Source organism: Lolium rigidum, chromosome 7 (genome assembly GCF_022539505.1).
Source record: "Lolium rigidum isolate FL_2022 chromosome 7, APGP_CSIRO_Lrig_0.1, whole genome shotgun sequence".
Taxonomy (NCBI): domain Eukaryota; kingdom Viridiplantae; phylum Streptophyta; class Magnoliopsida; order Poales; family Poaceae; genus Lolium; species Lolium rigidum.
Window position 1 is genome coordinate 1,032,990 of NC_061514.1, and position 10,888 is coordinate 1,043,877.

A 10,888-nucleotide genomic window follows, 5' to 3' on the forward strand; every position below is an offset into this window, starting at 1 on the left:
GCCAAGTGCCGCCCTGCCGTGCACCCGTCGTGCCGTCCAGTCCAATGGGAGCCGGAAGCTGGCGCCATCAGTTACCAGAAAACCTGTCACGCATAGTTTACTCTTCAAATGGCATGTTGTGAGTCCACATGCCCAAACCTTCGACGGGATTCCATTAATTCCCATGTCCCTTGTTTAGGCAACAAACTAACCCACCCTTGATTCTTTGAAATTTCCCTATCCATCTTCCTCCCCGCCCCGCGCCGCCTCCCTCCGATTTATTCCTCTCTCCCCCACCGGGATTCCTTCCCTTCCTCCCAAATCGCCTCTAGTCCTGCTTCCAAAGCCTGCTAAGGCGGCGGCGGCGGCGGCGAGCCAGGCTTGCTCGCAGCTGGGGCTGGCCGCGGGCTGATTGTGCCGGTAAGGAACCCTAGCTTGAGTTCATAGCCGTTTCCCCCCTGTGCTTCGCCAGTTTGAGCAATCCGTTCCTCTCTGCTCAGCTACTCGCCGATTCGTCTGCCGAGATCGATCTGAGCCTATCCTTCCTCCCGTGGTGCCCGGCCTGCGGCGGGCGTCGGGGGACATGAAGGCCGTGCCGCTGCCCCGCCCGCGAGCGTCCGCGCGGCGGCGCGTGTGGGTGCTCGCCGTCGCGGCGCTCGTCTCCGTCGCGCTCGTCTGGGCCTACCACTACCCGCCGCAGCATTACGCGTCCCCCATGCGGGACTGGCTCCCCGCGCAGCCCGACAGGGAGTTGACCGACGACGAAAGGGCCTCGCGCGTCGTCTTCAGGCAGATCCTCCTCACGCCTACACTTCCGTCCAGGAGCTCCAAAATCGCCTTCATGTTCCTCACCCCCGGCACGCTGCCCTTCGAGAGACTATGGGAGAAATTCTTCGAGGTACTTGTTATTCTTGTCTTCTTCCCTTTGACTCTTGCATCTTGTATCTTCCCTTTGGTCAAGCAAAACCCAAGGTATCTAAAATTGGCACATGTATACAAAAAGAGTTCACCACGTCCAAGTGAACAGAAAGCTTTTAGTCAACCAAAACCCAAGGTATATTACATATATGCATCAATCAAGGAGCACTAAGGTGTCAACAGCTTCATAGTTTGAGCACACAACCATTTGCAGCGCTAATGATCAAGATCTACTACTCCCTTCCGACCCAAATTACTTGCCATAGATTTACACAAAAAAATCTGTCTAGGTTCATTGAACGAACCCATGACAACTATTTTGGATCAGAGGGAGTAGTTGATTGCTTGGTCTTGATGCACATCTGTTGTGCCGTTATACCTCTCCCCATAGCTAATACTGCATAGTCATTACTAATTTGCTATTACTCTTACCATGCCATGCCAATATTTTCCATTGTCCAAAGTTGAATTTTGGACCTTCTGTCATGATACTTGGCGACTATTTTATCATTATACAGCATCATGTAGAGCTACCGATTTATGAAGCAATGCCATAATTCTCATTTTGCTCAAAGAAAATCTTTTCATGTCTTCTGCCTCTGTTTCTGCAGGGTCATGAGGGAAGATATACCATATATGTTCACGCCTCAAGGGAGAGGCCAGAACATGTCAGTCCCTTGTTTATTGGTCGAGATGTACACAGTGATAAGGTAATGACGCTTTAAATAATGCACAACCACTTCAGTGCTGTTATAACAGGCCACGTACTGCCCATAGTATCATTTAATAGCTGTCTATACAAGACTGCAAATTAATTTCAGCATTATGTTTATGCTTTTGAAATTTTCCTCTGCTGCTCCTTGATCGTATTTAGCATTTATCATATAGATAGATCATGTCTTGCAACAGTGATCAGAAGCTAAAGACCGCCTTGGATGATAGTTCGTTTTATTTTTGTCGCAGGTACAATGGGGTACGATCTCTATGATTGATGCCGAGAGGAGGTTATTGGCGAATGCTCTGCAAGACATTGACAACCAGCATTTTGTGCTGCTCTCTGACAGGTCGACAAATCAATCATAATTTGCTTCCATCCCATTTTCCTTGGTGATAAATTCTGTGTGATGTTGACTCTTGTATGTTGTTGCAGTTGCGTGCCTTTGCACAACTTTGACTACGTCTATGACTACCTGATGGGAACAAATCTCAGTTTTATTGACTCGTAAGTCTAATTGCGGTCTCTATTTCCTTTTCAAGGACTAGTCTCAGTACTCCATTTTTTCTTACTAATTCCTAAACTGACTTAAGGTTGAAAGAAAATAAGCTTTAAGTGGGTTTTTTTTTTACCATTACATATGTTGTCAGTGACCAGTAATATTGGATTTTTCTATTTCTTCCGCTTACATTTTCTCTGTTCCTTTGGTCAGCTTCTATGATCCTGGGCCACATGGAAATTTTAGATATTCAAGAAATATGTTACCTGAGGTTAGAGAGGCTGACTTCAGGAAGGGTTCACAGGTACCATACTACCTAGTATTAAGTTTATGGGTCAAAGATGTGCCTTCTATTGTCCAGGATCCTCCCTACCTCCAACAAAATCTAAAATATTCCCAATCGCATTCTTGAACTATTTCGTGCAATACATTTTTAAAGACGCCAACTTTGTCTCTGAATTTAAGCCTTTAATCAAATTGTTATTACCAGACAATATTAATGCAGCCACCCTCTGCTTTTACTCCATTTTGTTGATATTTATACTCATATGGAAAGATGCATTTCAACAAATATCTAAATATTTCAGTGGTTCTCACTCAAGCGCCAACATGCGTTGATGACAATTGCGGACAGTCTTTACTATACCAAGTTCAAGCTTTATTGTAAGGTATGCCATGTATTTTTACTCTTTCTTTCGTAGTACAATTCTCATAATGGGCTGTTATTATGTTTTAGTCTTTTAGATATTTATATTATGTGTTAATTTACAAAGTTATCATCCATGATTTTGTGCACATCATTTCCTTAAGTTTACATCAATGGTATTAGTGCACATCATATCCTAGTTTACGTCAATAGTTATAGTGCACATCATATCCTAGTTTACTTCAATAGTTATAGTGAACATCAGTCCTTTTGGTTTACATCAATGGTTTTAGTGCTAATCATTATCTCTAGTTTACCATTATGTGCTCCGATGTATGACATGTGGGTTGCCTCTTTGCAGCCAGGGATGGAAGATGGGCGTAATTGCTATGCAGATGAGCATTATTTGCCAACACTATTCAATGTCAGTATACGACGGCCTTATATATGTTGAAATTTATCATCATCATTAATATTGTGGCACCTCTGATGCGGTTTTATCTGCATGAAACAGATGATGGATCCACATGGAATCTCGAATTGGTCTGTGACTCATGTTGACTGGTCGGAAGGGAAGTGGCATCCAAAAGCTTATCGGGCGCAGGATGTCAGTTATGAGCTCCTCAAGAATATAACTGTATGTTTCTGTCTTCTGTTCTATATATGTTTGTCTTGCATCATTTATGTATACCACTGTTCTAACTCCAATTCATTGGTCTTGTCTGCAGTCAATTGACATGAGCCACCATGTCACAAGTGATAGCCAGGTCTCATCTCTATTTCTCTATGCATATTCACCCGACACTTTTTTGCGGGGTTACCTGACACTTGAGATGAAGAAGAAAAGGAACTAATACTTGATTTTTTTCCCTTGTTACAGAGAATTGAGACACATAACCCTTGCTTATGGAATGGAGTGAAGAGACCGTGCTACCTGTTTGCGAGAAAGTTCTACCCTGAATCCATGAACAATCTCATGAACCTGTTCTCGAATTACACCCTCTTCTGAGTCTCTCTGGAGTGTATGGTGCTCATCCTACACTCCACTCGACAGCCCCAACTATACATGAATTTACAGGAGATATATTGCTATAGAAACATCTGTACATTGGAGAAGGACATCAGGTTCATTGACAATTGCTGGTTATAGAAAAATAGGGAGAAGGCATTCGCTTCAGTAATTGAGTGGTTCCAATCTCCATGTCAGGCCACTGTAACTCCTGAACATCACACATTTAGGACCACCTTATTCTTCTTACAGTATTAGTTTCTCTAGAGATTTTTAGGTGCAGATTCTGCCATGTATATCATTATTGTAACTCGGAAAAGCCATTAGATGAGATCCTATTTTTGGTTATACATACCCCTGAGTATACTGAAAGAAGCTCTGTGCGTGTCTTCAAGTGGGTGCTATGTTTCTGCGTTTCTGAAGTAAAATTGAGCGCCTCAGAATATTTTTAACCTACAAAGTATTCTGGTTACAAAATTGATTTTTTTATTGCAATATTACCTTCGTGCGAAAAAGAAAAGGAAAGCGATATCAGTGTCTCACACCCAGAACCCAGAGAAACCGTTTCTAGTCTAGAAAAAAAGAAGTACAGTACGAGAAATGGGCTTCAGTTTAGCTATCGTCTGCGCCACACAACACGGCAGAAGGAAATGGCGGCCTCTTGCGTCCGCATCTCCTCCTCCACACCTCCACTGACCGCTCTCCACCGGCCACGCCGCCGGCGCGTCCCCTCCGTCCGATGCTCCCTCGCCGCCGCCCCCGGTGTCCGGGCACCGGCGGAGCTCGTGGACTCTATCCTCTCCAAGGTGACGCTCACATCTAACCCATCTCGCTTGCTCCCCTCCCAACTTCCTCCTAGCTAAGCCGCTGCCTGCGTAATCCCTTATCAGTTCATCTTTTTATTTGACAAGGAACCTAAAATCAATCGTTGGTGTTTTGCATTAGTAGTTTGCTTCTGTTTTCAGTGTGATCTCTTAACGACAGGTCAAGGGAACTGACAGGGGAGTGCTGCTGCCGAAAGAAGGCCATGAGGAGGTCGCGGATGTCGCGCTGCAGCTGGCGAAGTATTGCATCGAGGAGCCTGTCAAGTCCCCGCTTATATTTGGAGGTGAATCCTGCCCTTTCTCGCCAACAAAAACACAGTTTGCATCTTATCTGATACCCTGTTGTGTTTGTGGCTATGCAACTCGCTGGCACAATGTAGAAAATGGCATACCTTGCAACCATCCAACATGTAGGACTTGCAAAGTGAAATAGTAATGCTTCTGTTTGTAGCGTGCACTCAAGATTAATGGGGGATGTATTGTTAGATGCATCTTATTCATGCTTCATGCCATCTTGATTAAGTTTCTTGTGTTGCTGTGATGTGCCTGAGCAGAGTGGGAGGTGGTGTACTGCTCGGTGCCGACATCACCCGGAGGGATTTACCGGACCCCCCTCGGCCGTCTGGTGTTCAAAACCAACGACATGGTTCAGGTGGTGGAAGCCCCTGACATAGTCCGGAACAAATTGTCCCTCTCCGTCTTTGGTCTCGATGGTGCGGTGTCTTTGAAAGGTAAACCACATGCTGGTTCTTCGCTCATTCGATTTAGATTGTGCATAACCTTCGCAGTAAAAGTTTATTGCTGGCTTTAAGCCCTACATTGTTCCGACCTACGACATACATATAAGATCACGTGTAGTGTGCAAGTGATCTTGTAATTTTTTGTTGGCCATGCAGGCAAGCTGAATGTATTGGACAGCAAGTGGATTCAGGTAATCTTTGAGCCCGCGGAACTGAAGGTAGGCTCCTTGGGGTTTCAATACGGTGGCGAGAGCGAAGTCAAGCTGGAAATCACCTATGTCGATGAGAAGATCAGGCTCGGAAAAGGATCTAGAGGCTCGCTTTTCGTCTTCCTGAGACAGTAATAGAAGGGTCCAGGGCAGGGTGGTATGTTACCATACCACCATTGGGTGTGCTACTGTGCTTAAGGCCACAAGGTATAGCGGCCATATGGTCATCTGCACAGTAACTGTATTCAGATGTAAGTTCAGAGATCAAACCCTTGAAGTAGTTTTCCCGGATATTTCTACCTAAATCGAAGCAGATTGCCCTGTTTGATGTGAACGAAAATGTTTGCAGTATTCATGCTGACCTTATTCTCGGATGTACTTATTATAACATTGGGGGTTTTGTGAGCAGGACAATGTTGGTTTGAGGATTTGAGTGTTCTGGCTTTGCTACCTCTTGAATTTTGATTTTTTTTTTTTTTTTTGCAAATTGATGTTGGATTCACATTATTTGAAATGTATATTTGTCGCGGTATGGATAACTATTTGCACGCCACCACCATACTGTTTTGTCAATTTGTTGTACACACAACTTAGACATGGTGTGACGTGGGCGGCGTGGAAGGCGGCTCGAGGACTTGAAGGATGCCTGTACAAGGGTCCTGCTGCCATGTAGTCATGGGCTCATGGCATATGCTTATGAGCAGATCAACAAACAAACTATCGAATACACCTACGGATCGAACAAGGGATCTGTTATATCGGAAAACAGAGCTGAGATGTGTTGGTCATGCAGGCAATTGAGCCGAATTTGGACAGCTCACGACTGGATTTAGGTCATATCTCAGCCCCCCTGAACTGAAGATGTTTCTATATGGCGGCGAGGCGAGCGAAGTAAAGCTGTAAATCACCTACGCCGATGAGAAGATCACGCTTTTGGTTTTCGTTAGCCACCGGTAGTTAGGGATTGGTTTACCACTGATGAACCTGCTGCTGGTTCTCTTTTGATGGGTGATAACTCACCATGTCAGATAGAAGGCAAAGGCTCTATTCGTATCAAGATGTTTTTTTTGCGAATGGGTATTGTATTAATCAAATTCCTGGGTTACAATCCTCAATACAGAGTTTAGGTATATCTTGAGGCCCCGAATTTAGCCAAACAGTTGTTCTAGCTTCCGAGCGGCCTATAGCGGCGAGAGCATGGCTAACAAAGTTCTGCTCCCGCCTAATATGCTCTACCTTTGACGGCACAATCAAAACTTTTACGGATGTTCGATACATTTCGAATATGAAGAGAAATCTTATCTCGCTAAGTGCCCTTGGTATACTAGAATATTTCAACCTGGCAAACAGAGCTTGACTCTGGTGATTAGGTCCCTTGTGGTGGAACCAGCCCACCCAGGTTCAAATCCTAGACTTAGCATGAGTGTTTGCATTTACCTAAATTTATTCCAGGATTTAACCGGCGCTATACTTTTAGTGGTAGGTGACGTGCCTGTCAACTGTGAGGCGCCAGTGGTGACTTCGTCAACCTCAAGATATGCCGGATCAGTCCCTCTAGGTGCTCATAGGGGTAGGATGTGCGTACGTGTGTTCATAGGGGTGTTTGTACGTGCGTGTTTGTGAGCGTCTGCGTTGTACTGTGTTCTAAAAAAAAAAATCAACCTGAAGTAGCAGACTTCTCTTGTGGATCTGAACGAAGGTGTTTCTGGAGTTAGGATTTCTGCGCAGGATGCACTGATGATAGTGTTAGGATTTCTGCGCAGGAGACTGTTGTTTTGAATTTCGAATCGTATTTTTAAAAGAAATATATGTTTGAATTTTATTTGATATACATAAATCTCGAGGACCTCTTATACTTTTGTCTCCAAGTGGAGTCGACACTGTCAGTCTGTCACTGCCACTACACGAGACGCCAGAAGTACGTTTTTACCACAGGAAGACGCCTTTCTGAACTGGTTTCTTCTTCCCAGCAGACGGCGGCGTGCACCCCATCCAACCAGTCACCCGCCACCACTTCGCAAGCCTCTCTCTCCCGCCCTTCCGTGTCCTCGATGGGGGTCTTCCCATGGACCTGCCGCTGCGGGCTCAACCCTTCCCCCAGCAAGAACAGGGGTGCGCCCGGTCGTCGTCCTCCTCCTAGTACAACCTCAACCCCTCTTCCATTTCCCGTTTTGCTCCTTCTCGAGTTTAGCTGTCCCCAGAATCTTACCATATCTTTATAATTTTCTCTAATATCTGCTGTTCTCGGTTGTTCTTCAGCTCCCCGAGGCAGGAGGTCCAAGTACACGGGACAATCTGTGGTAAGGACCTCGAACAGCCTGTCATTGTTGTTATATGTTCGTTTATCCTTAAGGAAAATCACACGATTTTGCATTTTTCTTTCTCCGGTGGTACCTGCAGTCATACTCTGATTATTCATGCTGCGCTTACCTTCAACAGGAGGCAACCAAAAACGAAAATGCTTTCAGAATTCAGAGATAAACATTTTGTAATCTGTAGACTGTAGTATATCATCTTATGATTGTGAACCTATCGACGGTCCATGATACCTTTGTCTTAAATGTAGATATAAGTGCCGTGTTGTGTAGCTGGTATATTGGCCGAATGTGTGTGGTCAGGTCTAGTTTTGACTCTGTTGGCCTATGCCTGTAGAGAACGATGCCTATGCGTGTGATAACAGTCGGCAAGAAGAGATCTCAAGGGACGCAACTTCTTGTTGAAGAATACAAGGAGAAGCTTGGTCACTACTGCGCCGTTGAAGACACCCTTATCAAATCCAACCCAAAACTTACAAGGTAGGACAATACTGTGTGATGCTACGAAGATAATGATCAGTAAACCCCCTCAGGCTATTTTTTTTTTTGAGAAACACAGTACAAACGCAGACGCTCACATACACGCGCATACACTCACCCCTATGAACGCACACACGCACACCCCTACCCCTATGAGCACCTCCGGAAGACTGAGCCGGCGGATTGGATCTTGAAATTGACGAAGTCACCACAGGCGCCCCACTGTCGACGGGAACGTCGCCTCCCACTGAATGAATATTCCGCCTTTATGAGACACACAGATGTCAAACCTGGGGTTTGAACTCTGGTGGGCTGGGGGTACAACCACTCTCCTAACCACCCAACCTCAGGTTGCACTGCTGGGTAGAAACCTATATGCATGCTATCGTTATATTATTTCCTTTCTACGCGTCGTCAGAAAATGGGAAGTTCTTATTTGGCTGCTGCTGTGACATGTTTCATAAATTGTTCCTGATGAAGTCGATTGTTGATGATGGCCTCGGGTATCCTTGTATTTTCACTTTTCAGTGACGTTAAGGTGCAAATCGAAGCGGAAGACGTGTCTATGATGCAGCAGCTCAAGGCTGAAGATTTTGTATGTTTCAGTATCCTATTGTTTTTAACTGATAAATACTTCACCATTCATTAGGTTAATCTCTATAAGTAAGAAAATTTTGCTTCTGATGTTAGTCTGCATGATTAGGTTGTTGTGTTGGATGAAAACGGGAAGGATGTCATGTCTGAGCAGATAGCTGATCTGATTGGAGATGCTGGCAGCACGGTATGCTTGCTTTGGTTCATCAGATAGTTTGGTTGCGGCTGTGTACATCTTAGCTATGTAGAGGCTGCTTGTATGCTCCTTTGAATTTTATCTGAGTAATAAAATGCCCTTTATCGGGAGCTTTGGCGCAGTGGTAAGAGTTGCTGCCTTGTGACCACGAGGTCACGGGTTCAAGTCGTGGAAACAGCCTCTTGCAAAATTACAAGGAAAGACTGCGTACAATGACCCAATGTGGTCCGACCCCTCCCCGGACCCCGCACAAAGCAGGAGCTTCATGCACCGGGCTGCCCTTAATAAAACGCCCTTTATCGAAAAAAATATCATATAGTTTGGTTGTCAACTAATTGATTTTAAAGTTCCCACTGCTGGAATTTCCTTGGGAGAACATACGTGTGGATAATATGTTTCTCCAAATGTTTAGGGATCGTCAAGGCTCACATTTTGTATTGGTGGGCCATATGGTCTTGGGGTACAAGTACGAGAGCGGGCGGATGCAACAATTAGGCTATCCTCACTGGTTTTGAATCACCAAGTCGCTTTAATAGTTCTAATGGAGCAGCTCTACAGGTGAACAATGAGGTTTTGTAATGCAGTAATGTCATTTCTACATTTGAACATACTTCGGTAATTCCAATGGAGCAACTCTACTGTGATATAACTGTATAATCAAAGGGTAGGGTCTCGCCGGATAATCATGAATATTTATCAGCATTAGTAAATGTTTTTGCTGTTAATTGTATCAATCAATCATTCATCAAGTGACACATAATTTTGCAGGGCATGGACAATAATCAAAGGACAGAAGTATCATCACTAGATTTGAGTTGTAGTAGCATCATCTGGTGCATTCTGCACGCGGCTACAGGCGCTTCTGTATGGTTTGTGGTCGTTAGGCTAGCCCAAAGGGCCCGGTAATATCTTACCTGGTAGAGGAACCGGCGGCGGCGCTCCTCGGAGAGAGCAATACTACTGGTGACAACGCTAGTACTGCCGGTCCTAGGCAGACTGTAGGGTCAGATTGAGTGGGTGATCTCCACGGCATTTTGGGAATGCTTTGGAGGTGCATTTTACGTTTGCCTAGGTGAACTTGATTTCAACCTTACCTTCCAAAGCCGATGCCATCTTGATAATATGGTTTTTGTATAGCAGACTAAAACAAAATGAAATAGGCAGAACACCGTCTTTGCACTTTTCACTTCAGATGGGTATCAAATCTTTTTGTTCCATCTTCGTATAAATATATATAACTGGTTTTGGTAAGGGTAATGTTCTTAGAAGAATGACAACAACCTTCAATAATAAGGGTAATGTTCCCTGCCGATAGTTAAAGAATATGAAAAATTGCAATATTCAACCAATGGGTAGTTAAATGGCCCTCTATGGGGTCCTCGTGCCATGACTATATTTTGATTATCCTAGTTAATATTCAACCTCTAACATAAGAGCTAGGAAGGAAAGAGAAAAGTTGAGATCAGTCAATGTAACATGAATGCATAGTTCAACCCTTTTTGATCTCAGTAGGAGAACATGGAACTCTAATACTCTTAAGTATACAATCATAAGAAGATCATAGTATTCTGCAGAGGTGCGAACTTGAAGTCTGGATTCTTAAAAATGTGCTAAATTCATTAAACAAAATACAAACCTCTATCCAAGTGCACATTCTATTTTTGTGTGTGTCCAGCTACATATATTCAGAGGTAAAGATGAACTGGAGGTCAATGAGATATGTAACATGAAGTAAATTAATGTGCATCCATTAATCTGGTACTA

General features: G+C 44.2%; 3 protein-coding genes across 4 annotated transcripts; all 3 read left to right on the forward strand.

Moving 5' to 3' along the window:
* The first annotated feature begins 553 nt into the window (after nucleotides 1–553).
* LOC124674124 (glycosyltransferase BC10-like) lies at nucleotides 554–4,138 on the forward strand. Its single transcript, XM_047210161.1, has 10 exons — nucleotides 554–877; nucleotides 1,509–1,607; nucleotides 1,861–1,961; nucleotides 2,048–2,119; nucleotides 2,325–2,415; nucleotides 2,699–2,779; nucleotides 3,119–3,181; nucleotides 3,272–3,394; nucleotides 3,486–3,524; nucleotides 3,638–4,138. Exons 1-10 carry the CDS (start codon nucleotides 563–565, stop codon nucleotides 3,764–3,766), a joined length of 1,113 nt encoding a protein of 370 aa, XP_047066117.1. The 5' UTR covers nucleotides 554–562; the 3' UTR covers nucleotides 3,767–4,138.
* A 278-nt stretch (nucleotides 4,139–4,416) lies between these two features.
* LOC124676186 (probable plastid-lipid-associated protein 8, chloroplastic) lies at nucleotides 4,417–5,873 on the forward strand. Its single transcript, XM_047212260.1, has 4 exons — nucleotides 4,417–4,572; nucleotides 4,751–4,874; nucleotides 5,145–5,321; nucleotides 5,487–5,873. Exons 1-4 carry the CDS (start codon nucleotides 4,417–4,419, stop codon nucleotides 5,672–5,674), a joined length of 645 nt encoding a protein of 214 aa, XP_047068216.1. The 3' UTR covers nucleotides 5,675–5,873.
* A 1,647-nt stretch (nucleotides 5,874–7,520) lies between these two features.
* On the forward strand, nucleotides 7,521–10,293 carry LOC124677561 (putative RNA methyltransferase At5g10620). Of its 2 annotated transcripts, none has more exons than XR_006994099.1 (7): nucleotides 7,521–7,678; nucleotides 7,799–7,839; nucleotides 8,192–8,334; nucleotides 8,863–8,929; nucleotides 9,038–9,115; nucleotides 9,537–9,788; nucleotides 9,893–10,293. XR_006994099.1 is itself a non-coding variant. In XM_047213543.1 (7 exons), exons 1-7 carry the CDS (start codon nucleotides 7,591–7,593, stop codon nucleotides 9,930–9,932), a joined length of 603 nt encoding a protein of 200 aa, XP_047069499.1. In that variant the 5' UTR covers nucleotides 7,521–7,590; the 3' UTR covers nucleotides 9,933–10,293. The 2 variants fall into 2 exon arrangements, 1 of the variants encoding a protein (XP_047069499.1); XM_047213543.1 differs by having other exon boundaries at nucleotides 9,537–9,682.
* Nucleotides 10,294–10,888: the final 595 nt, after the last annotated feature.

Bases quoted from the DNA above. Each gene is read 5' to 3' on its own strand.
- LOC124674124 (XM_047210161.1), top strand. From the start codon at position 563: ATGAAGGCCGTGCCGCTGCCCCGCCCGCGAGCGTCCGCGCGGCGGCGC. The intron at 3,395-3,485 runs GTATGTTTCTGT...TCTTGTCTGCAG, and splicing joins AGCTCCTCAAGAATATAACT to TCAATTGACATGAGCCACCA. The intron at 3,525-3,637 runs GTCTCATCTCTA...CCCTTGTTACAG, and splicing joins ATGTCACAAGTGATAGCCAG to AGAATTGAGACACATAACCC.
- LOC124676186 (XM_047212260.1), top strand. From the start codon at position 4,417: ATGGCGGCCTCTTGCGTCCGCATCTCCTCCTCCACACCTCCACTGACC. The intron at 4,875-5,144 runs GTGAATCCTGCC...GTGCCTGAGCAG, and splicing joins GTCCCCGCTTATATTTGGAG to AGTGGGAGGTGGTGTACTGC. The intron at 5,322-5,486 runs GTAAACCACATG...TTGGCCATGCAG, and splicing joins TGGTGCGGTGTCTTTGAAAG to GCAAGCTGAATGTATTGGAC.
- LOC124677561 (XM_047213543.1), top strand. From the start codon at position 7,591: ATGGGGGTCTTCCCATGGACCTGCCGCTGCGGGCTCAACCCTTCCCCC. The intron at 7,840-8,191 runs GTAAGGACCTCG...CTATGCCTGTAG, and splicing joins AGTACACGGGACAATCTGTG to AGAACGATGCCTATGCGTGT. The intron at 9,683-9,892 runs GTGAACAATGAG...ATAATTTTGCAG, and splicing joins CTAATGGAGCAGCTCTACAG to GGCATGGACAATAATCAAAG.